The 24,134-nt window shown below is 37.4% G+C and overlaps 3 protein-coding genes across 3 annotated transcripts; 1 reads left to right on the forward strand and 2 right to left on the reverse strand.

Moving 5' to 3' along the window:
• The first annotated feature begins 393 nt into the window (after nucleotides 1-393).
• LOC136278145 (uncharacterized) lies at nucleotides 394-10,807 on the forward strand. Its single transcript, XM_066161509.1, has 2 exons — nucleotides 394-620; nucleotides 9,536-10,807. Exons 1-2 carry the CDS (start codon nucleotides 596-598, stop codon nucleotides 10,279-10,281), a joined length of 771 nt encoding a protein of 256 aa, XP_066017606.1. The 5' UTR covers nucleotides 394-595; the 3' UTR covers nucleotides 10,282-10,807.
• Nucleotides 10,808-17,596: 6,789 nt separating this feature from the next.
• Nucleotides 17,597-18,338, reverse strand: LOC136278076 (uncharacterized). Its single transcript, XM_066161279.1, has 2 exons — nucleotides 18,189-18,338; nucleotides 17,597-17,998 (listed from the first exon to the last, which is right to left on the reverse strand). The coding sequence occupies exons 1-2, from the start codon at nucleotides 18,336-18,338 to the stop codon at nucleotides 17,597-17,599; spliced, it is 552 nt and encodes a 183-aa protein (XP_066017376.1).
• A 1,688-nt stretch (nucleotides 18,339-20,026) lies between these two features.
• LOC136278077 (uncharacterized) lies at nucleotides 20,027-21,264 on the reverse strand. Its single transcript, XM_066161280.1, has 4 exons — nucleotides 21,256-21,264; nucleotides 20,830-21,010; nucleotides 20,433-20,644; nucleotides 20,027-20,189 (listed from the first exon to the last, which is right to left on the reverse strand). Exons 2-4 carry the CDS (start codon nucleotides 20,968-20,970, stop codon nucleotides 20,027-20,029), a joined length of 516 nt encoding a protein of 171 aa, XP_066017377.1. The 5' UTR covers nucleotides 20,971-21,010; nucleotides 21,256-21,264.
• Nucleotides 21,265-24,134: the final 2,870 nt, after the last annotated feature.

Below are 24,134 nucleotides of genomic sequence, written 5' to 3' on the forward strand. Positions count from 1 at the left end.
GTTAGTTTTTTAACTGTCCGTGCCTTATTCGGGCAAAAAAATTAGGGTCTTCGTTTTTCGGTCTTCGGTCTTCGGTCTTCGTTTTGTAGACACCCGGAATTGATCTCAGGAAAGGACTGAGTAAAACCTTTGAAATGAAAGTGAAACGCGCTCATAATAGCAGGAATTTATCTCAGGAAAGGACTGAGTAAAACCCTCTTTTCGTCACCAAACGGAAGCGTACACAAGCTTTATTAATAGAGAACCTTAACTGGAAGATTGGGAAACTGTGTAAGATGCAAATTTATCCATTGTATTGCCGAACAGCAAATTTCAATATCTCCATCACCGCTGGACCATGAGACGCCAAAACAAAGGTCCGTTACATCACGCGACGAGTGGAACGCTACGGGAGGTACTCGCATAGACACGAACCGCCATGTTGAACGTTCGAGGGTACGAGATAAAATACCTGTAAGAGAAGCATTCAAGTGTTTTTGAGTTCGAGTTTACCGCCAAGTGAAAAAGTTGTGCAAAATTCGTTTTATGTGTTTTGTTTTATCTTGAACTGAGCAAGGCGAGTGATCGAGGACAGCCGCCAGAAGAAATTAATTTTATGGCTACTCGAGCAGACTTAAAAGGTGAGCTTTTGTTTTGTTTTTTTCGTATCTAAAAAGAATCCAAGTCATCCTGAAATTCGAAGGTAAACGGCTGTTCTTTCTACAGACCATGAGACAGGCGTGGTTTGATGCCACTCTGGTTGAAATGAATGAGACCGAGAAGTTTCTCCTTGTAGAAATTCAGCATATTTAAAGTATAGCTCAAGTGGTACCTGAAAGAGCACTGCAGTAGTTGGGGGTGAGTGCGCAGCTTAAAAAAAGCTGCGCGCCAACCACCCAACTACTATTCTACTGGGAGATTTCGATGTTACCATGTCTCGCCAACGTGAAACGCGCTCATAATATGTTGAAAGAGAAAGAATTATGAATAAATTAAACATAACTCGATTCTGAGAAATGTGCTCCTAATATGCCAGTTATCGAATATCAAAAAAAAAAAAAGTGAGATGTTTACGTGTCACGCCAACACAACACTGCACCCGCTAAAAATATTTTAAAACGTAACTTCCTTTGAAGTCAATACGTGGATGAAACAAGTTTTTTCGTTGAATTGTGACATTGCGGAAATTGCCGGAAGTTGTTACTTCCATGGAATTTTCAGAATATTTGTGTTCGTTTTCACAATAAAATTGAGATCATCTGCTAAAAATTATTTTGAATAGGAAAGTAGATAAGAAATTGAAAAAAAGTTTATTCTTGCGGGATGGTGAAACCGAGTTCGCTGATTGCAAACCAAGTGAAGACTTGTAACAAACATTTTGAAGAATGTTTGGCTCTGTGTGGAGAATTAACTCAAGGTCAATCTGTGAAAGTAAAATTTTCTATTAATGAATTTGCTGGTGTTTGAAGACCTGTGCTGTTGATCAAACTAAGAAATATGGCAATAACTTGATGCAAGTTTTTAACGAGTGTGAGAAGATGTTAGCTCAAGAAAAGAAGAGAAGAACGTGCATCTAAGAGATAAAGCAGGCCACTGAAGATATTGAAAGAAAAGAATACATCAAGCGTTATCACAGACAAAGGGCTGTGAAGAAAGCGAAGCTGTCGATTAAAGTTCCTATGCCTGTACCTTTTATGAGAAAGAATCCTACTTATCATCGAACCAAGATAATGACACTTTATTGAGTTTGTAACTTCCTAAATAATGGTTTTTGCTTTGGATGTGGTGTGCTTTTGGTTCATCTCTAGATTTACTGATCATGTTTTTGTTTGTTTGTCGAAGAATTGTCAATTTTCAGGATATTCGCTGTTATCAAATTTATTTTTATCAGACCAGAAATCCTTATAAACGTCATCTGTTTATAATTCATATCTTAAACTGTCAGTGTCTGTGAATGATAATTTTGCTTTATTATTATAATTGTATTATTATCAGACATGTTTTGATGCTACTCTGGTTTACAGATTTAATGAATGTAACCGAAGAAGTTACAATTCATAGACCCAACGTTTCGACACTCCTGTCTAATACCTTCATCAAGGGTGATCTAAACGCTGCAACAAGAGGTCCTTTTATATTATCACTAATTAGCTGCCTTTATTAGGTAATGTTTCGAATGGTTATATGGCATGTGGAGTAGGAAAATATCAACAGAGGGGCCGAAAAACATATAGAGTTCATCGTTTTGTTTGGGAATGTGTTAATTGCGTTATAAATGATAAAAGGGATGACAATCGATTCTGTAATCTACAATTAATGACACCGAAGGAGAATCGTAAGAAATCAGCAAATGGACGTGATTATATGTCTGCAGCTAATAATCATAAGAATAGAAAGTGTGTGAAGGCAATCAACGAGGATACTGATGATGACATATATTATAACATCTTATACTCTGTGCAGCAGAACTTAAAAATTAACGCTGGTATTTTAAAAATAATCTGTGAGGGGCTCAATAAATGTAAAACAGGAATGTCACAGAAAGGCAGTTATAATTATAAGCTTAAATACGTAAAAGCTGAAGATATGCCTGATAATTACAAGACATGTAGTAAAACAGGTTCTAAGAGGACTAATGGAAAAAGCGTTCATCGGAATGGGGAAAAAATGAATATGTTTGACTAAGATGTGATAAAAAAATGAAAGAAAGAAGTGAGTGCAATCATTATAAAACTTGCAAATGAACCAACTACTATTCATTAGCAGTTAGACAACGGTAAAAATCACGTTTCCATTTTCCCGCACACTCTGCGGGTTTTAGCTTCCAGTCATCAGAATCGATATTATGTCCGATAGCTTTCTTCTTCAATAATCCTATGGAAATACTCTAAATGATTATTTAATGTTTGATCTGTTCTAAATTGACCGTCACAGTGATCACACTTTATTCTGCTACTTTTCATGAATTCAACAATTGAACATACGATTTCATCAAAATCGTTGGATATCCTACATTCATAATCAATCTTCTTATATTTTTCAATCATTTTCTCTTATTTGTCAGATACTTTGTGATTACAATTAGGCGTCTTAAACTCCAAACGGAAGCCCCTTATATGTTAGATGATTGTCAGCAATAACAATATCTGGTTGCCCGGCCATATAGCTTTTTTTCAGGAGCTTATTCTCTTCTCTGTAGTATCTTTATTCTCATCACATTGGGCAATAATAATAGTATCAGGATAACACTTTCATATAAAATCAAATATCTCGTAATGGAGGTCAGTCTCTGTTTCAATTTTAATCATCTTACCATTTGGATTATCAAACAACTTGTGATAACCATATTCCCTTCTGGAAGGAAGTACAACAGGTGTTACCCAGTGTTTGAATTATTTAGCTGATCCTAATTTTGATGATAATAGAAGAGAGTAAAAACCAGACTAATTTTTAAAAAATCGTGTTCCGGACCTTACCAGTCGTTTTAATGGGATAGGTTTTATAGTCCTCAGAGTCGATATGCTTCCTGATGTCTTGATCTGTGTATCTGAGTCACTTTTTTACCCCTGAACCAGATATTTTTTTGTCATCAACATAAGAAATCATTTCAACATTTAATTCAGAATTTGTAAATTTCGTTTGTTTCATATTCATAATATTTTATATTGTATTATATGTTTAAATATTGATCAAATCTTTAATCGGTATCCAACTATTGAAATCATCGTCATATCCCTTCCACTTTGCAAGAGCTTGTTTCTTTTTATGAGCTCTTCTTGTGACTTTATCAATTCTGAAAACTTCTCGTGTGGCTTTCAATAATTCTGGCTCATAGAAACTTCCTTCTATTTCTTCATTTTTCAGGCCTTTCATTTCGTATGTGATTGGATAAGTATACAAAACTTTGTCGACAATAAACATCTCTTCTGTCCAATTTGGAGTGTACCCTTTATCAAATGCCTTTCTCTTGCATTTTGATATTCTCACCTTATCACCAACTTTGAATTTTGGTTTTATTTTTGTATGCATATCACCAAACATGTTGAAATAAATAGTTCCCTTATTCCTCTTTTTGCTTTCCTCTGTTGGTGTCATTTCAATGCTTAAATGTTTTGTGTTGTCGTATTTTGTCAATATTTGTGGAAGCATGTTAACATACTGTGTTGCCTTGAACTGTGAACTGTTTCCACACTCTCTGTTTTATTGTTCTAGTCCATCTTTCAACAACACTGGATTTTTCTTCATTTTCTGTTGAGTACATTGTTGTGCTGTGTTTGTCTAATAAATCCTTAAGATGTTTATCATTAGAACTATTTACTATAATCAACCCATAGATATTCCGGTTGTCTACCTTCTTTGAATATGCTGTTAATGGTCAGTTGCAGTTTCACCTCTCTTTCCTTTAAAAGTTTTATCCATCCTTATTACTGAAAACATCAATAGCCATGAGCAGATACTTCTACCCCTTGTTCCATTTACTATGTAAACCAAATCTGCACTCCATATTTCATCAATGTGATTCACAATAACACGTCGTCGAGTGAAATCCCTCATTATGGGTTTGTGTAATTCCTCTGCTAGTTTTTCCTGCTAGTTCTCACTCGACGGCTTTTTCCGTTTTTTGAAAAACCTAGTCCCAGTTTCTGTTTTGTGTTTATCATATTTCCTACCAACCAAGGTCCCCACTCTCTTTCATTATAAGGTACTGCATCAAGTGCTTTCACCATTTTTCTATCTGCTTTATTCTTACATTTTTTGTCATCTTTGCACGCAGAACAGTTAACATAATGTTGCATTGCAGTGGCATTCGTTTTCCCACTTGGTTTGTCATAGATCTCATCATCTTTATCATATCTCAGTTCTTTGCCAAGTGGGTTGTATGTTCCTGTGTATTTATGTCCAGGAAGTGTGAAACCTGATTTTGGTTTTGGTAATTTACCAATTCCTTTATGGATATCAAGACTGCCACATTGATGAAGAGGATTTTTAATTTTTTGATACATCAGAAGTGAAACTATCAAGGGCTTGATCAATATATTTATCAGCCATTCCTTTTATCTTCTTTTTTGCAAAATCAGATTTGATAGCCTTTCCAGCACCAATCCTACCAAGATCAAACAAACCTTTCATACTTTAGAAGTTTTTTTTGGATCATTGAAAAATATCACACTCCACCTCGTTGTGACTTTTTTTTCATTCCGGATCCTTTCTTCATTTTACGATAATTTTTGAAATATTTGATATACTGATTCAAAATAACTCTGGCATCATCTACTCGTTTGATGTCCATCTTTCGTTCTGCTTCATTTACATTTCCCTTTTTATATGATTGAACAATCTGGGATTTAACACCTTTTAATTGATTTCTTTTAAATTTTGCTCGATTAATATTTGTGGTAAGAATTTTTTATCACGAGTATCTATCATATTATCCCTTTTTAGTTGTTTCTCTATATCATCATAATTTTTATATCCATTTTATCTAATACCATAGTAACCTAGTCTTCTTCATTCAGAGCGTAGTCAATTTCTTCTGATCATCTTCTTCATATTCTGGTGGTAACTCTGGTTCCTCTGGACAGTATTGAGGATCAACATAAATTTGTTTGTTTCCATTTAACATGTCAGCAAGACTTTCTTCATATTTAGGTACTTTGGGAACTAGTTGCTTCTCATGCTGAGGTTGAACACCTTCATCGAATAAGCCTTCTAACCCGATATTTAGAATTTCATCTGGTGTATGACGATCAGGAGTTTCACCTTTCTTTTTTAACTTTCTTTTTGGTAATTTAATATCATCAACAATTGCATTATTCGATACATCATCCAATTTTGCGGTTATTGGTTGGAATATTTTCTGAAAAGATGTTTGACTTGTTCTCTCTCCCAATTGATTATTTGAATTGTGTCATTTACAAAATTGATTTTTTTTCCTGGCTCGGCTTTCTCGCCATTTAAGCAAACTCATATACAATTATATGTGCTCTCAGTGCTGCTGGTAAAACGAGCTTCCTTCTCTATAAGATCTATCAATTGTTACATTATGATAAAATATTTCTGTTTGCTAAAAATCTCGAACGACAAAAATACCAAAACCCTATAAAAACATTTAAACCAATAGGCGATGAAGTCATTGAATCTGAAGTAATGACAATGATAATTCCAGTGTCTGAGTTGTCCGATGACAATCAAAAATTGATAATATTTGATGATTAAATTTGTGAAAAAAAACCTGAAGGATATGATCGATTATTTCATCAGAGGTAGACATAAAAACTTAAGTGTGATATATCTGAGTCAGTCATATTATAAAACGCCAAAAGATATGACTTAGTTGCTCGCATTTGTGTTTGTTTGATTTCCCTAACAACAATTAAAATTCACTCATATACCATGAAAAAAATAACATATCCAAACAACAGTATGCAAAAGCCACTGAAGAGCCATTTTCATTCCTTTATACTGATAAAACATTTGACGATAAAAATCTGCGATAAAATATTATAAAACATAACACGACGTTTCGACGTTTCCAGAACGTCATTATCAAGTAAACTAAAATAATAAAATCGAGCATATATATAATGAAGCGGTGAATAAATTACAAAGCGTTAAAAGTTAAACAAAGAGTTTGGCCCTAATGGAATCGCTCTGGGTGTTTAAATTGGGCCTTATTGTTCTTATGTACAGCATTTCATAAACAAGACAATCCCATTTCGTGCCACATTTTTTAAGCATTCTAAACTGGCTCTCATTGAGTAAGTCAATGTTCCCATGGGCATCTCTCAGGTGGCGACCAATGGCAGAGTATCGATGATCAGCAATGCGTTGAAACAAATGGCGCGTCGTATATCCGACGTAATTTGAATCACACAAATCACATTTAAAAATTTAAATTTAAGAACAATAAGGCCCAATTTAAACACCCAGAGCGATTCCATTAGGGCCAAACTCTTTGTTTAACTTTTAACGCTTTGTAATTTATTCACCGCTTCATTATATATATGCTCGATTTTATTATTTTAGTTTACTTGATAATGACGTTCTGGAAACGTCGAAACGTCGTGTTATGTTTTATAATATTTTATCGCAGATTTTTATCGTCAAATGTTTTACCAAATCTTTACTTATTCGAATTATACTGATAAATCAGGGAAATTCATCATGAAAAATTTCAATGAATCAATATAATCCAATGTATGAGTTATTCTAATGGTCCTCTCAATTTTAACAAGTACCATAAGGCTTTGGGTGGAAGTGTTGGGGGATCACCTGGTCCAAAAGGCGATAAGGGTGATGAAGGTGATAATGGTGAACAAGGACCATAATCAAGGGTGATAAAGGAGATACCGGTCTTGAGGGGCCTAAGTGGGATAAAGGTGATATAGGGCCACAGGGTCCACAAGGGCCATCTGGTAGTGCAGTTGGAAGTGGTTCTGCAGACCTTTCAATTTGTTCTTTTGATTCTTTTTTTTTTATCAACAGGCACTAGGAAGGGCACAAATATGTTTAACAGTCCGGCAAATCTTAGGAAATTTCATCAAAGGAAACGCGATAAATCTTGTTTTTTTGAAAAACATTACGCTGGTGCGCGTGCCAACATTGAGCAAAAACCCTATGGGGCCTCCTTAGGGGTTAATAAATTAAGCAATTTTTGCTGCTCGCACTCGATCAACAAACGTTTTGTCTCAACGAGTTGTGCCTTGATAAGCGCAAAAAACTTTAGCTGCCATGCGAAGTTGAACTATTGAATAACTTTCTAATCCTTCTGTTTGCGTAAAGATTTCTGGGATCACCAAGGGGCAAACATTGCAAGTCGCTAGAAGGAAATGCATGGCGAAAGATCATTTCGGCGTTGAAAAAAACGATTTGGGAGGAAATTATTGCTCCTTCGCCTCGATTTTATGAGAAATAGATTAAGCTAGTGTTGTTACGAGGAAAGGATACGTTTTCGTTGGATTTACCACGAAATAAGTAATAAATTATTATGATGATAATATAATATAATACAATATATATAATAATATAATATATATAATATAATGATGATGATCTTATCTCCCAGCACAAATTTTATTGTGAGATTGTCACCGCGTAATGGTCTCGAAATATTACAAAATTAGCCATAAACCGCAAGAAAATAACTTGATAAAGCCTTTTCAGTTGTATTTACGTTTGTAAAGCCTCTTTCTGGCTTTTTTCTTGGCTCGGTAAGACAAAGAAGCTCTACAACAGCTACCCCTTGGCAGCAGGGGATTGAAATAGTTTACTTGAGCATAATCATCCTGATTCATTAAAGTGATTAAACACCTGCACTGCTTCTTTGTTGTGATCGATAAGAATGAATTAGCATTGATTATCGGTTCAAAATGGAACCATTTCGCGACGACGAATAGGTACAAATGGGTTCCTTGCGAAGCGATGTACAACGGGATATATTTCTACATTTAAAGCCCATATACTCCTGATCTTAGGTTCCCGAGATTTTAAGATCCTCCGAGGAGTTCGAAAGGAGAGCGGCAGCTAAAAAAACTTTGGATTTTTCTCTAACAGACTAGAACTCGACTTAATGAGTTTCTCATGTTTCTCATCGCTTATTTCATCCCTCCAAAGAGCAAGTTGAATTTGTTATTCGTGACAGGCCTCTCGCTTTGCGCAAGGCTTGAAAATTTATCGCGGGTGAAAAAAAGGTCATGTCCTACTGTTAATGACGAGGGTCTACTTGCAAGCTACAGAGATAGATATGTGAGTGCGTAGAAAGTCAATGTACCATATTTCTGTAATTCTGGAAACTGTCTTACCTCTTTGCTACTATATCGATCGTAAAATAGGCCGTTAAGATTCAGTGACCGCGACTTCTAAATAGGGGTGAAAGCGGTAGGGGGACTTGGAAGAGAGGGGGGAAAGTTATATCTGACATCTTTATATTTATCAAGAGGAAACTGAGCTATCTGCGTACTTCGGTGGCCCTAATCACTTTCAAGATCTAAATATAATTTACCCTCAGTGCATTTCATACATTTCTCTTAGTTGTAACTTTTAAATTTATTGTTAGGCAAGAGGATATAAACTGCAGTTTATACTCTCTTAGTGTAAAGTCAAACAGTATCTCTTTGTTGACTTTCCCATTATTTTCACCGCCTTTCTGCTGGAAAATTTCATGTTATTTCAAAGCGAAATTCCTCTTTAGTCACCTCTGAGATTGAAGGGGTTTACCACGATACTGAGAGAGAGAGTTATGCAGAAAGCTTAGTGGTGAACTGCAAGATGTTGATTATAGGAGCATAGCGTCCTTGGTCCAGTCTTTTTCACGAATAATGATACGAAACTGTTTGGAATAAAGTCATCTAAACTAGTGTAAAGTTGGCGTGTTCCAAGCGTTCATGGAGCGAATTAATAAACGGCGCGATCTTAGAGTGAAAAAACGAGTGGACCCGGGTCGGGTCGCGTGGAGGATAAGTAGAAACATTTAACGCAGAATAACGCGCACAAAACATACAAACATCCTTAGCCCATGTACTAATATTGCGGTTTTCTTTTTTCTTTCCTTTTTTAGGTCACTATCGTTCTGTGGCAGACAAGTTCGATTACTTCTTTAAAGAATTTCATGAGGCAAATATTCCAATTCTTATAGAATGTTTGGACCTGCAATCACATCACATTGTTGCTGACATTGGTAGTGGGACGGGGATCATTGCCGAAAAACTCTATGAAAAGTGCGGACTGACCAAGCCAATTTGGTGCGTGGATCCCTGCGCAGAAATGCAAGAAAGAGCGCGGGAGCGAAAAGGAATCTACCCAGTTCTGAAAACTGCTGAAGAATTTTTTTCTCATCCCGAAATCAACCATTGCTTTGACAGAGTGATATCTATTGGCGCCGCGCACCATTTCGCAGATCCTGTCGCCATCTACAAAAGTATCTTTCATTCTTTGCGCCCCGGAGGCATATTTCTCGAAGTGACCACAATGGACACAGGTTATCCATGTTTCAAAAGTGCGAAAAGAGTCGAGAAAGCAGCGGTGGAGATTGGCATCCAAAAGCGAAAACTTCTCCGAAAGCTCGTTGCAGATCCAAACGTACGCGCATCAGAGAAGGAGTTTTGCTGCCCGATGTCTCTGACAAAATCCAAGTTGTATGAGATGTACCGATGTCGATACATGAGCATGCTTCATCTGTTGAACGATGAACAGATTGCAGAAGGAATCAAGGAGCTTGAGGATGGGCCGTTGGCGGATGTTAAGAGTTATGATCACATCAGCTTTACTCAAGTCATCCACGTAACAAAATTTGACCTGAACTGACTAAGTATGAAGCAGACAAATTGCGCATTTTGAATTTTGCAAGGGTATTCCTTGCGTTGTGAGTTTGCCCTCATATTTTCTAAATAGCACCAATATTCAAACATGGTTATTAAAAAAAAATTGTTTCCCATTTTAACGAAAATCTTAGTTCGATACTTATCCAACGAATGTGAATGTATTATTGTGATCGATGTTTTCAACATTATTGACCAGGTCGAACCAGTGGCTGTATTTACAAAATTTTGTGATAAAATTACAATTGGATCAAGGCACTGGGAAGTAGCTGATTTGTAGACGGCTATAGTTCTGTATTCCATATACCCCTGTGTATCTAAGGGCCTATCCGCACTGGCAGACAAAACTAGAACTAGACCTTGTGAGCAGGGTAACTGGGATACCTGGATGGTACTGGATCCTTGGAATCAAGTGTAGTGATACTACGGGTGTCGGACTAGTATACTGAAATAGTGAGCTCAAGTCTGGCCAAGGGCATACACCTATTTCAAAACATAGGAATGCTAAAGAATATTTTTTCCAAAGAAAAAGAATATCCATACAACTACAATGAAAACAAGCATAAGATTCACCTTTGTGATCGTGAAATTAATACCATTCGCACTGTTATCGTGGCTTCGTTGCCTGGCATCAAATGAATCCAACATGGCGTCTTTCTTCGCAAGCAGTTTGCATCCATTAGAGTTTTGTTCTTCAATCTCACGGTAGTAGTGTTGTTCAATAGATTGTATAGAGTATATGCAGTTTGGTTTCAGATTTCAGATTTTGCCTTTTACAAAAAGTGTACGTTTTTCAACTAAGACGTTGGCATACTTGGCATACAAGGCAAGGCAAGGCTTTCACGGCTTTCAAGCGTTCACGACTCAATCCGCTCCAAAATTACCGCTCAATAAAATCTTTTAGTATGGATTGGCCGCGAACAATACGACTTGCGTATGCGTCTGTATTTTGAGCAATTGCGCCATAATGCTCTAGGTGATCGTAATTCAAACACGTTGAAATACAAAACGACTGACGAAAGAGTTTTATAAGCAAAAATCTCGTGGTTCGTCTGTGACCCGGCCCTGTCCGTGCATGACAACGTCAATCATCATCAAGATAACACGCGTGATCAGCATGTGAACACCTCATTGGATCACGGTTAGTTGTCATGGTGTTGAGGGCCCAGTGACTGGGTACTATTACACAGTTTTTCTATTTTGTGGCGGAGGAAAAAAAAAGACGACAAAAAAAAGAAAGGCATTTTATGACTGGGCTACCACAGGTATCCCAGTAATTATTGTCTCGACAAAATCAAAGGACAAATTTTGTCATGTCAAGTTTTTGTCTCCTCTGTTGCATCCGCACTAAAAATGTCGGGGGAGTGTCAAAACGCTGTCAAAAAGCTGTCAAAAAGCTGTCATAAAGCTGTCAAATTCGGTTAAAAGCCAAAAATAACACCTATATTATATTTCATTTGTGATTCATTCAATTTAGCTGTGCGCGCCAAAACATCGTTTTGGCGAAATAATGGAACATGTTCAAATGCTTCAACTTGTGACGTGTTTCTTGCTTTTAAACTTCGCTCAGATGCATGGCAGAAGAAATCATGCTTTTGATGAGCCTAGTATCTGGGGCGGATCCAGGATTTCGAAAAGGGGGGTTCGAAGAAATGGGTCGCCGAAGGCGGACCCATCTGGGGTGGTCCGGGGCATGCTCCCCGGGAAATTTTGAAATTTACGTCTTCGGAAATTCGATTTCCAGCGTTTTGAGGGATGATGGTGGACGGTTTAATACCCTAACAAATCATCTCTTTCTAAAGCTACTTTATTAAACAAGGACTACGTTTAAGTCTTTACAATAATCGAGATCAACTAACTCCTAGAAAATGAAACTAAAATCACTGTAATACATTTGTCTTCTCTATTTAATGTGTTCTAAAAAGTCACGCCTAAGATTCCTCAAAAATGGGATCAAAGGGTAGCATTCTACGAGGTTGTTGTTTGGCAAATTTCTGGACTACTGCATCGTAATCGACTGGCTTTTCATAATGCATACTCATTAAAGCCGGGCCAGAGAGTCTCTCGATTGTCATCGTGGTCTGTAAGTAACCCTTGACTAGTTTTAAAGTGCTGTTTGAGCGCTCGTTATCAGCTGATGTTACAGGAATTGTACATACAATTCGCAACAACAGGTGGATGTTCGGAACGATGTCGGAATTACAAGCCTGTTGATAGACAGAAAGTGTAATCAATAAAGTCGTCATCTGTTAACCTAAGGGAAATTTAAACAAAAACAAATTGAGTTACTTCGAACCTGTAAGGCAGGTTTATTTAATAGATTTTTCCAAGCTTTTATTCGGGAAAATTTTGATCATATAAAGCGGTGCTTTTGAAAATTTTTCCAATTCGGCAAGAAATTGCCAAGTCGCCACAAACCATCCGCACATGGAGTACATGGAGTACAGGAGTACGCCTCTGAGTGGCAGCCCCCTTGACGCCAGCCGGCCTGAGATGTCAACAACTTCCTTTGAAAAGCCTGTTGCTTTGTAACGATTTCCCATAAAGGCCAAACTGCTGGATAAAGTGACCGCCAAAAGGGGTGATGCGCTGCAGGCTGAAATGGAAGGAACAGCAGAGATGGAAGCTGAGGTAGCAGCAGAAGCTGATCCACAAGCATTTGAATTAACTCTGAGAACCATGGTTCTCCCGACCAGTTGAGTGCGATTAGGAGAGCGGTTGCCTGATCTTCCCTTATCTTCCATAGGATTCGAGGAAGAAGGACCATAGGAGGATAAATTAGACGAGTCCGTTGGCTCCAATCTTAAAGAAATGCATCCACAACCAGAGCCCCCGGATCCGAGTATCTCAGGACATACCTGAGTACTTGATAAGTCAGGCGAGATGCAAAGAGGTCTACTTCCAGTGTGTAGAACCTCTGACAAATGGGCAGGAAGATCCCTTTGGCCTGGGTCCACTCTGTTCGGCATTTAATGTTGCGCTGGGTATTTGTCGTTCAACTTTGCGTAACAAGGACATTTTATCCGTTTATTAGACTGGAATTTTCCTATTGGAACTTCTGGTGCAAACATGTCTACAAATCTATCGCGTTAATTAATGTATGCAACTGAAGTTGGGAAGGGTTATAAGATTCGTTTTCTTCAAAATAAAATCCTACTCCGGAGTTTAAAAATGGTGGGTGACATCCAAGCTAATTGACAAGAAAAGTTAGAAGTCGGAATTTCAGCCACGCAGTGAGAGTACAACGTAAGATTTACCTGAAAAGTGAATTAAATTTCTTCGATGTATAGTTTTTCATAATTTATGAACAGCCAGAGTGCGAACTCCTCAATCACCAGTCATTTGAGCCGCTTCTTAGCCACAACGTGAGACCTTAATACGACTCGACGCCTTGCATTGCAACTGATGGAAGGCATATCTTCGTACTTTCCTTTAAACCAATCTTAAGATGACATCTTTCTTCCTCAAAGTTGGAGGTGCGTCAAGCAATATTTGTGGATCGCACTCGGAGATAGATGTTGTTAACGGTGTAGAAGTGGATGTTTGATACAGTAAGTGACCGCTTGTCCCACTTTTGGACCTATTACGCATGCGTTCTCTTTGGTTTGGTAGGACGGATCCAAGTTACGCACGCAATCGCGCCTGCGCATTACATTCTCCCGTACCCCTGTATTACGTAATGGCTAAAATAGTGCCCGCAATGTAGTGGGCCGCGCATGCTAAAAGTAGCACCTTACTTATACGGTCAGTCGTACAGTCGTAAGTCCATATTTTTTTCCGGCTTGATGGGTTATTACTATTTCCTATAATCATGGCTCATCCTGAATTTAAGCCTAAGAACGTGTTGGAACAAAAGTGGGTGGGGCAGTCCCGCGTAAAATCGGGTCCATTCCACAGATAGGCGGTTTCAAGAAGTAATCTACACATCGCCGCAGCTGAAAATTAACACGAGATACCACAGTCAGACCACACTACGTGTTTGTGGTTAATAATCGTTGTCATGAGACGAACAAAATCTGTTATGAATGAAGCCGTAAAAAACTGGATATCTAAATCACACCACGGTCTGAACATCTCAATCAAGTTAAATGAAACCTTATTTAACTAATTGTTGGTACTTTTTCGCCTTAATGGGCCGTTTGAAGCGTGTTTTTATGGAATTACTTTTGGTCAGAGGCCGTCAAGAGAGGAAAGGGAGACAAGGCTTGAAACTTCTTTTCGGTTGACCTCTAATGGGCTCCTGATTGTGTGAAACGGTTTTTAACACACCTTTTCAGATAACAATCGTGCTATCGTTCGAGCTGCCATGTTTGTTTTGCGTGTTGAAACTTTTAAAGCTCGTGCTTTGTTCGCACCCAGATCTCGCGGGGTCAAAAAACCCTATGGGTATGGGGCCTCCTTAAACCACGAATTTGTCTCAGAAAGGGACTGAATAAAACCCTCTTTTCGTCACCAAACGGAAGCGTATGCAAGCTTTATTATTAGAAAGCCATAACCGGAAGGTTGAGAAACTGTGTAAGATGCAAATATATTCGTATTATTCATTGGATTGCTGAACAGCGAATTTCAATATCTCCACTACCACTGGGCTGTGAGGCGCGAAAACAACAAAGGCCTTTTGGATCACGTGACGAGAGGGACGTTATGGGAGGCAAACGCATAGCAACGAGTCACCGCGTTGAACGTTCTAGGGTACGAGATTAAATAATTATTCTGTGTTGATCACTTGTGCCATGTTGCTTCATATCAGCAGACACCTATAGGCAGATAATTTACAGTAAATTGGCTAATCCAAGCATGCACTTTACTTATGTTGCATAGATAATTTTACTGAATGTAATTATTTTTTCCTAACCTTTGATCCCAGAAGTGATTCAATTTCTGCCTCATCCTCGATAAAAAGCATAAAAACAACATGTTAACAGAATCAAGACAAGGTTTGATACTTAAATTCCACAGTTTAAGGTATTTAACAGGGTGGCTGTTTGAACATTTTACCATAGTGACTTTTAAATCTTGCGCAGGTAAATTGGTGGATATGCAAACAATGAGTGATTTTGTGTGCTAAGAACTGCCAGGTTTTAGCACATCAGTTGTCATATTTTTGCTTAGAGTTAGAAATCATGATTGAAAGGGTATTTTGAAATTTAAATTCAAACATTTACCTTCTTAAAATAACACAAGTATATTTTAGACTTGAATTCCAGGTTTCTAGTACTGTTATAATTTGTTTTATGTAATATTATTGTTTACTTACTCTCTCATAAATGTGCAAGACCTCTGTTCTCTCCAAAAGGTCTCCATGTCTTACCACTTCCCTACCTCTTTGGATAGTAAAATAAAGTGGTAGACATTCATTGGAGCCTGCCCAGTCATATACCTCCTATGTCATTAAAACAGGAAAAAAGTTTACATTAAAAAAAAATGATCAGGCAATCACTATATGTCTGCATTTTAGAAGAAGTACTTTTTAAAGCAACAAACTGTATCAAACTGGAAGAAAGCACCCTTATTGACCTGGCGCTTTTCCTTGCCATTTGAGTGGCATAGGACAATTGTCACCTTCTCTCCTTCTAGACTGGGTTGGGTAACCCTGCCTTGTCGGGCCTCCCTTATTTTCTTGCTTGATTTTTTAATCTGACATAATAAATACATGACAACTCAATTAATATTTTGCTGAAAATGTATTGAAATTTCTGCTGCTTAGTAGTTTATTGGTAATAAGCATTATTTATGCTCCTAGAGTCTTAAAGGAAGTCATCTAACAAAGATCCTTATTTCATTGCTGGACTTTCTTGATGTCATTGATATGGGCATTATCTTTGCAATATAATTTTTTGAGAAATGATATTTACCAATTTCTTCTTGTCATTCTCGATTGCCTTTTGCAATGAAATCTCCTGCTCCCTCTTTAACGAGCGTTCCTGTTCTAACCTCTCCCTGTTTGAAACAATAAATAGCCTGCTGTTACCGTAAATTTGTTGGTAAATTGATAAGCCTCCCTTTCTATGTCAAATACTCGTAATTTAGTTTGTGTCACAGCTGATACCCTGGTGTTAGTACTGCCCTCTTTTGATTTTCTTGTAAGTTCATGTTTAATGGCAGGAGGCTGGCAAATATAGAAAGATCATGAATAACATCATTGCAATTTTGATTGATTTTAACCGCCCTCCTCCTCCCTAACAATTAAATTTTTCATGAGACAAATCATTCTTTTCAACTTGTGTATCTCATCAGCATTCACCTTGATTTGGTGCTACAAACGTGCATCTGCCTGGATAATCAAAACATATTATGCATATTATACAGATATACCTGGGTTTTTAGAATAGGAAGTTGTAAATAAGACATTATTTAACATGATTACACCTTAGTATCTGATGCTATATATGTTTATGGAAATTCTCAGTAGGATCATAAGGTTGCCAATGAGTAACAAGTTGGAAATATTTCTACCTTTATCGTATCAAATATAAAAGACCTCTTACCATTCCCTGGTGAATGCATCCACAGCATCTGCTGCTCTTTTCATAGCATCCACCACATCTTCTTCTCGTGCTAATAATAATTATTGTAGGTTGTCTCCTAGTCATAAGAGTCAAAAGTGAAAGAATTCTGTTTTCAGCCATCTTAAAGTCAAATCAGATCAATTTTAACCTGTGGTATTTACTTTTAAAAAGCAGCCAAAAATATATAGTAAAGCAACATACCAAATTTACACCAAGATTCTTTTTTGTACTGGGTTTAGCTGTGGTGTGAAGGTAATAATACTAGTGCCTGATAATGGCATGGGAAATTATAACTGTCCAGTAAACAGGTAATGAGAATACTCAGACTTATCAGGTAGAAGTTATTATCTTGATGCAACACCAAATTCTCATAACCAATTTTCATGGAAATGTGTAACAGCTGGAGAGGAGACTTAGCAATCATATTTTGGGAGTTAGATTAATTATACAATTATTATACAAAATTCCCTTAGTTAACATATACTGACCTGTGAAAGAAATTCTTAAAACACTCACCGCAAAAACGCTCTATGAGTATAGGCCGAGAAGTTGTGGGTGCCATTATTAGCAAATCTGACCCCGTGCCTCCAAATTTTCTTTTCACTGTTGTAACAAATGCACATAAAATGGTAAGAAGAGTTTGAGAACATTGATAATTATGGTCATTATTGCATCTTTTATTGGAGTATGAAGGTTGTCATGGGGTACCAAATATAGCATGATGAAGCATAACAGAGACAATGAAACAACAGAAAATACTGGTTAGCTCATTTCTGCAGAAATTGAAACAATTTATTTGAAACACATCCTGCAAAGGAACATCCTATCATCGAGATACGTCTGAACGTCATCACGTGAAATGCCACGTCGTGCTTTAATAGGAGCCTTCAAATTTGCCCACGCCGATTCTGCTTCCTGGGTGTGTACCCCTGTCGCTGGATCAACAAAATTGTCGGCGTGGACAATGACTCGATGCCGGGCTACGTGATTGGGAAGATGCTGCTCAAGGTTTTCGTAGGCGCCCCAGTCGTCCGTGATAACCTCACTCCCAGGAAGGAGACACTTCTCGAGAATCGGTAAAAGAGTGTTGCGATCCCTTCTGGCAACCACTTTATAAAATCCCCTAGCAGGTCTCGTAGCTGTTGAGATAACTCCGAATACCCACACGTCTGGAGTACGTCTTCCTCTGTTGTACTACAGAATATGGCAATAATTAGCACTGTTAAAGTCTGGGTGCTTAATATCAAGCGGCTTCAAATTCACAGCATTTTTCTTTTTTTTATAAAAATGAGCTTGTTTGTTTTTGTTGTCGTAGCTATCATTGTTATTGTTACTATTGCTATTATTATTATTACTATTATTATTATCATTGTGTAATACTAACCTTCGCCTTATGATTGAATTTGCTTTCATCGCACTTCACCAATGCTGGGCCGCCAAAGGGGATGAACGGGTTGTCGGTGATGTCCTGGGAACACACACGCTCCAAACGTCTGAATATAGTGCATACCAGATTTCTATTCATGGTCATCATTCTCGATGTTCGTGTTCGTGATTCATCGATAGACCAAAAATAGAGTGTCATCATCATTTCCCCCAGAGGAATTTTGGGGAATTCAGCGAAAAAGCTATTGGCCCTTAAACTTCGCTTTTTCTTGCATATCCTGCATCTCCTTAAGTTAAAAAAAGAATAGATAACCGAAGTGTAAATTATAAATTACTTTTATAGTTTAAAACCTTCGTTTTGCCTTTTCTTACGAGCCTGTACTGAAACAGTATATATTTTTTTCTGAAACGATTCAGAAGCGGACTTAAGCGCGCACGAAAGCCTTTAGAGGACGCAGAAAGGGAAATATTTGCGTGAGTTAATTTTTTCAAAGTTCACACGAACTCGCGTGTCTCGCGCCTCCTCCAAAGCGAGGGATGTTATCAACTTTTAGTGAAAATTTAACTCCTAGGCAGTCCAACCCCATTTGTAATTCTTGTGATATTTTTTATGCTACTCCATCAGTTTAGATTTTGCCCCAATAATGTAGAATTTGAAGTAATCCTCGACCACTTGTACTAAATCAACTCTCAAAAACATACATTAGGTAAAATTAAGCGTTTTTCTGAACTCCGAGCAGTATAATAAGGCAAACTTTGAAGGTAACACTTATCGGCCTTCCTTTATAGCGTAACTAAAGCTCCAAATATAACCTTCCAAAAGAGAAACCGTGAATAAAATATATGGTACACATATAATATACTTATTGCAGCAACTAACCATTGATAACCGTCGATGTGGCCATCGGTTCTCCCAACCATAACCATGTCCTCGTGACAAGCGCCGCAGTGAAGAGGATTCGCTAGAAGCGAACGATTCTGAAGCCACCGTATCATTCTTGATACAGGGTACTGCCTTAGAGTAGTAAAATAACTCAAGTCCATAGCACTATATGAAGTTTCCGACAAGAAAACAAACGCAATGTAGTCTGATCCGAAAAGAGAGCAGTGACCAAGAAAATGAGTTCAGTGAACCGCCCTTTAGGTTATTACGAATTAGACCCGAAATTTCCCTGGACTATAGTTTCTGGAAAATGTGCGACCAAATTAGTGTTGTATCGGAAGTTGCGGTTTTCTTTCATTTCAGCCGTGAGAAGCTTTAATTACTTTTTTGTGGCGATTATCGGATATCCTGGAGTGTTTAGCGAACACCTCATGCTACCGAGAGTTACCAAACCTATGCTGAATTACTTATGCACATTGAATGTGCAGACAGCTAATTTCCTTCCTCGTAGTCTAACCCCAGGTAAGTAGGGACTGTTTTCCAAATTCCAATTTTTAAAACTATATCAAATCATCAGCATTTCTTATTTACCTCAATTTTACTTATCCTTTGCGGAGAAAAAATATCTCTATCTATATCTAAAAATACCCAAAAATCCTCAGAACATAGATTAGTGAAATGAGCGGACATTTTTTATTGTTTGAAGCGAGCTAAACATTTGCGCTAAGCTCGTGTTAAGCGGCGTTGCATTAAAGCGACCTTCGAGTGTAACCCTTTACCAACGAGCGCGACATTTCAGTTTTACCTACACGAAACGATTGTAACAAAAGGCAGCAAAATTAGTGGTGCGTTGGCCACCCTGTAAGTTGAATTGGACACGTGACGAAAGAAATGGCATCTTCGTAAATAAGTTAGTGAAAAGAAACTTTACTGAAGAAAATTTACAATGTATTCTATGTATGTTTATAGATAGCTATAATTAGTTTTATAATTAAATCTTGCTCTTTTTCAATCGGGCCCAAGTCTTCCTTTGCCCCGATGATTTGATCTTCCATAAGGGTTTCACATTCGGTATCAAAGACTCTCATTACTCCGTCCTCGTTTAACAAAACAAATCTGATGAAAAAGGGTAGATTAATTAGTGTTTAGAATTTGATAGAATGATGCTGTTTTAAAGATCGCAAATAAACAGTCGATAAATGTGAAAAGTTATAAATGAAGGTTTGGATTAACGATTTAAATTAAAAGATGTCTATACTGCCATTGCTAAGTTCTGCATTCATGAATGACAAGTTGATTTACCGTACTACCATTTCACTTAATAACAGTCAGGGAGGGAGTGCCTTTTGACTTTCATACCTTGTTTGAACTGTGATTGGCGAAGAGCCAAACACTGCATTTAGAAACAGCCTATTTTGGCCAGAGGTCCTCTTCCACAGGCACCGAAATGTGTGACTTTCAAACCCAAACAGTGGACTTGAAATATCCTTTGGAATTCGGATTGACGACTTCGGCACTGTCCACCGGTAGCACTTTCGCTTAGACAACTCCCTTTTCACGGCAACTTGAGACTGCAAATAATAATAATAACAATATTTAGAAAAACAACGATAATAATATTATTATTATTATTATTACTATTATTGAAAGTAAGAAACAAAAGCAAATAAAAACGAAAACATCGAAATTCTAACTGAATGAAAAGTGTCTCAACTGTTATACTTGAAAACGAGTCTCCTAAATGAGATCAAAAAACCTTGTCATAAATCGCGCGCTGAAGACTTTCAACTTGACTCTTAAGTAGCGCCTGGCGGCTTCCTTGATAAAGTTCGTTGTGGGCATTTTCCATCTCTAACTGGTAGAAATTGTTACAACCGGCCACGCTGCATTTCATCATTCTTTTAGGACATTCGTCCAAATGAAGGTGGACATGGGACCTGAAATAGACACACATGGATCTTACGTTATCGGGCTTCTTTGGGAATTTTATTACTATTACCGGGTTAACCCTTGAAGAGGCCAAAAAAAATTTTAACAAGTTTTACCTTAACTGCGCTTTACTACTGGGGCAAAACCGGGTGTTGGTCCTTTTGATTAATTTTTTTTTCATGCTCTTTTCTTTAACAAAATTATGACAAAATCTTGTGAATCAATTCATGACGATAACTGAATGATAACTGACCTGGGCAAATTATGGCCACAATTTAATGGACATGGTCCGGGCTTTTCTTGACAGGTTGGTTCATGCTGATCTAGTATATACCTCTCCACCTCAGCAGTGCAGTACTTGCAAGGTACTTTCTCTTGAGGGCAGATCTCCAAGTGACGCTCAAGTGAATCTCGCAAATGCGATCCAGGACAGCCATTGGGGCATTCCAGAAGGAGGAATGAGCCGGTCTCTTGATGTCTCTCCTTAGAACCATGCTCACCGACCCACGAGCAGCCAACGTTTGTGCATTTCACATTCAATTCGGAAATGACTGAACTGAGGGGTATGCTGATGTTCAAAATGTGTTCGTTGATTGGCTCCCGATTCAATCTTTTTTGGCACAGAGTACTTCGGATAACCGCGATTGTGGACTATCCAAATATAGCTCTGAATGGGAAGTTTATCATTTGTTTTTTTCCGTTGAACTTGGATGGAAAACTATGCCAATGTGATTGAGACAATAAGGAAAAGTGTGCGTCAAGATAATTTGTGCCCTTATTTTGCTATTAAAAATTTGATTCACACATATATTCCCAACAAAGGCCATAAAGTAGCGAAGAGTCAAGAAAGATACAGATAAACCTAATTACCAGCAGTAGAGATTTCAGTAGCCGCACGTTTTCGCGTCTTTCTCGCCAAGCTATCTTCAAATGTCAAACTGTAAGTTGTAAAGTAAACGTTGGCCTCACAACTTTAGATCGGCAATCCAGATTAAAGATAAAAAACTAACAGCAAGAATAATGGAATAAATTTTTCGTGACTAATGATGGGTTGTTCACGTCAAGGATCAGTCAAATTTAATAATTGCTTCCAAATGAATACAAATGTGGTGAGATGAAAGTATGGTCACTCGTTGACGTTTAATTAAGAGGAGAACAAGAAAATTGCTAATGCTAACTTTGACAGGGAAAAACTATATCACAAAAAGGAAGTTGCTACGATTGATTAACATCTACGATGACATTGTTGTTTGTACATAGATAACCGTGGGTTTCGGAGCTCGTTAGCAAAACCAGTTGAACTGGCGTACAGTTTTCATTCTTTTCATCTTCGGTCAACAGACGTTTTTGCCCCGCAGGTAGGCATAAAGCTGAAATATTGATTTAATTGGTACAAGGTTCATAGAGAAGTCAAAATGTTTACTTAGAAAGGCGTCATCGCAGAATGCTTGGGTGTAAATCCTTCTTTTAAAAAAAAGAAAGGCTGAACTGTGAAGCTTTGATTAAGATTTTACTTATTAATTTGAGAAGATTAATCCATTTTGCTGAGAGTCGCCATTCTGACTTTATCCAGTTTGGCAACATCGGACGCGCCCTAGTCTGCGCGCTGTTTTCAAATGAAGCATGTTTACAAAAACATTCGCTTTTTGCTAAATGACCCGCTTGGAGAGCGTTCTTAATTCGTTAACTCTTTGCTGCCTTTATTAGAAATTCTTTTCTTCGTCTTCCTTTGTTATAATTTGGGTTTAGATGAAACCTTTGCTGATTAAAATTCTGACGCAAGATTTGTCTATTGTCTGCAGTGCTAAGACAGGTGGTGCGGTGAGCGATGATTCACTTAAAAAAATAACAAATGATGGTAACCTTTTTTTCTTTTATTTTTTTTGTCAGCAGTATTTACACTAGTGATTAGTGCTATATCTCATTTGAAAGAGGACAAAATTAGCTTTTCAGAAAAAATATATTTTTCCTCCAAAAATCCATGGATTTTAAATCATGCTAAGAAAATGGCATACAATTTGCATAAATTATTGTACAACTTTTGACTTTGAAACAGCCTGAGCCTGAATGGATTGGAGCTAAAAGGAAACATTTCTTAGATAAAATATTCCTTATCTTATGGGCAAGACATCCAGAGACTCTGGCTGAAAAAGAACAAATACGGAATGAATTAGAATTTTTTTTCCAAACTGTACCCCAAAACCATAAAAATTGACCCAGATTATTGAAAAATTTATTCCTCACCAAGTATTTACACAAGGGAAGTAAGCTATACCTCACTTGAAACAGAAGTAAATAAGCTTTCCTGAAATGCATGTTTCCTCTCCAAGAAAAAGGAAACAACCTCATTGAATGCTTGCAAACTAACATTAATTAGCATAAAATATCATCAAAATTTGAACTGTGAATTAAGTGATACCCAAATAATACAAAGTAATGAGGCAAAAATTAACTTAAGAGGTTCCTTGTTATATGGGCAACATCTCCATAAAAAATTGGCTGGAAAATAACAAATCTGAGATGTGTTACACATATCTAGTGAACACTGATTGACACACTGACTAATTAGTCTGACCTTATCATCACCCCAAGCCCAAATTTACTAATCCCTCTTGAAGTCTACAGTGCAATCATTGGAACTATATTTCTTTGTTTGACTTCTGAAATTTTGCCTTGAAACGGGGACAAATGAGATAATCAACCTCAAAATACATAGAGCGCAACATATATCAAAAGTCTTTCACTTGCAATGCACCACCAGTATTTTCAAGAGTAAACAATTCAGAAGTGAAATGCCCAAATTTACTAATCCCTCTTGAAGTCTACAGTGCAACCATTGGAACTATAGTTCTTTGTTTGAAGATTGACATACTGACTAATTAGTCTGACCTTATCTTACAATCACCCCAAGCCCAAATTTACTAATCCCTCTTGAAGTCTACAGTGCAACCATTGGAACTATATTTCTTTGTTTGACTTCTCAAATTTTGCCTTGAAACAGGGACAAAGAAGATAATCAACCTCAAAATACATAAAGTGCAACATATATCAAAAGCCTTTCACTTGCAATGCACCACCAGTATTTTCAAGAGTAAACAATTCAGAAGTGAAACCGGAAACTGTCATTTTATA

This window comes from Pocillopora verrucosa, chromosome 14 (assembly GCF_036669915.1).
Source record: "Pocillopora verrucosa isolate sample1 chromosome 14, ASM3666991v2, whole genome shotgun sequence".
Classification (NCBI taxonomy): domain Eukaryota; kingdom Metazoa; phylum Cnidaria; class Anthozoa; order Scleractinia; family Pocilloporidae; genus Pocillopora; species Pocillopora verrucosa.

What these genes read in the sequence shown, in the direction of transcription:
- LOC136278145 (XM_066161509.1), top strand. Translation starts at nt 596, where the DNA reads ATGGCTACTCGAGCAGACTTAAAAG. An exon ending in TACTCGAGCAGACTTAAAAG is followed by an intron (nt 621 to 9,535) that starts GTGAGCTTTTGT and finishes TTCCTTTTTTAG; the next exon opens with GTCACTATCGTTCTGTGGCA.
- LOC136278076 (XM_066161279.1), bottom strand. Translation starts at nt 18,338, where the DNA reads ATGATGACCATGAATAGAAATCTGGTATGCACTATATTCAGACGTTTG. An exon ending in AATTCAATCATAAGGCGAAG is followed by an intron (nt 17,999 to 18,188) that starts GTTAGTATTACA and finishes CATATTCTGTAG; the next exon opens with TACAACAGAGGAAGACGTAC.
- LOC136278077 (XM_066161280.1), bottom strand. Translation starts at nt 20,970, where the DNA reads ATGATGAAATGCAGCGTGGCCGGTTGTAACAATTTCTACCAGTTAGAG. An exon ending in AGCGCGCGATTTATGACAAG is followed by an intron (nt 20,645 to 20,829) that starts GTTTTTTGATCT and finishes TATTATTTGCAG; the next exon opens with TCTCAAGTTGCCGTGAAAAG. An exon ending in CCAATCACAGTTCAAACAAG is followed by an intron (nt 20,190 to 20,432) that starts GTATGAAAGTCA and finishes CTTTTTCATCAG; the next exon opens with ATTTGTTTTGTTAAACGAGG.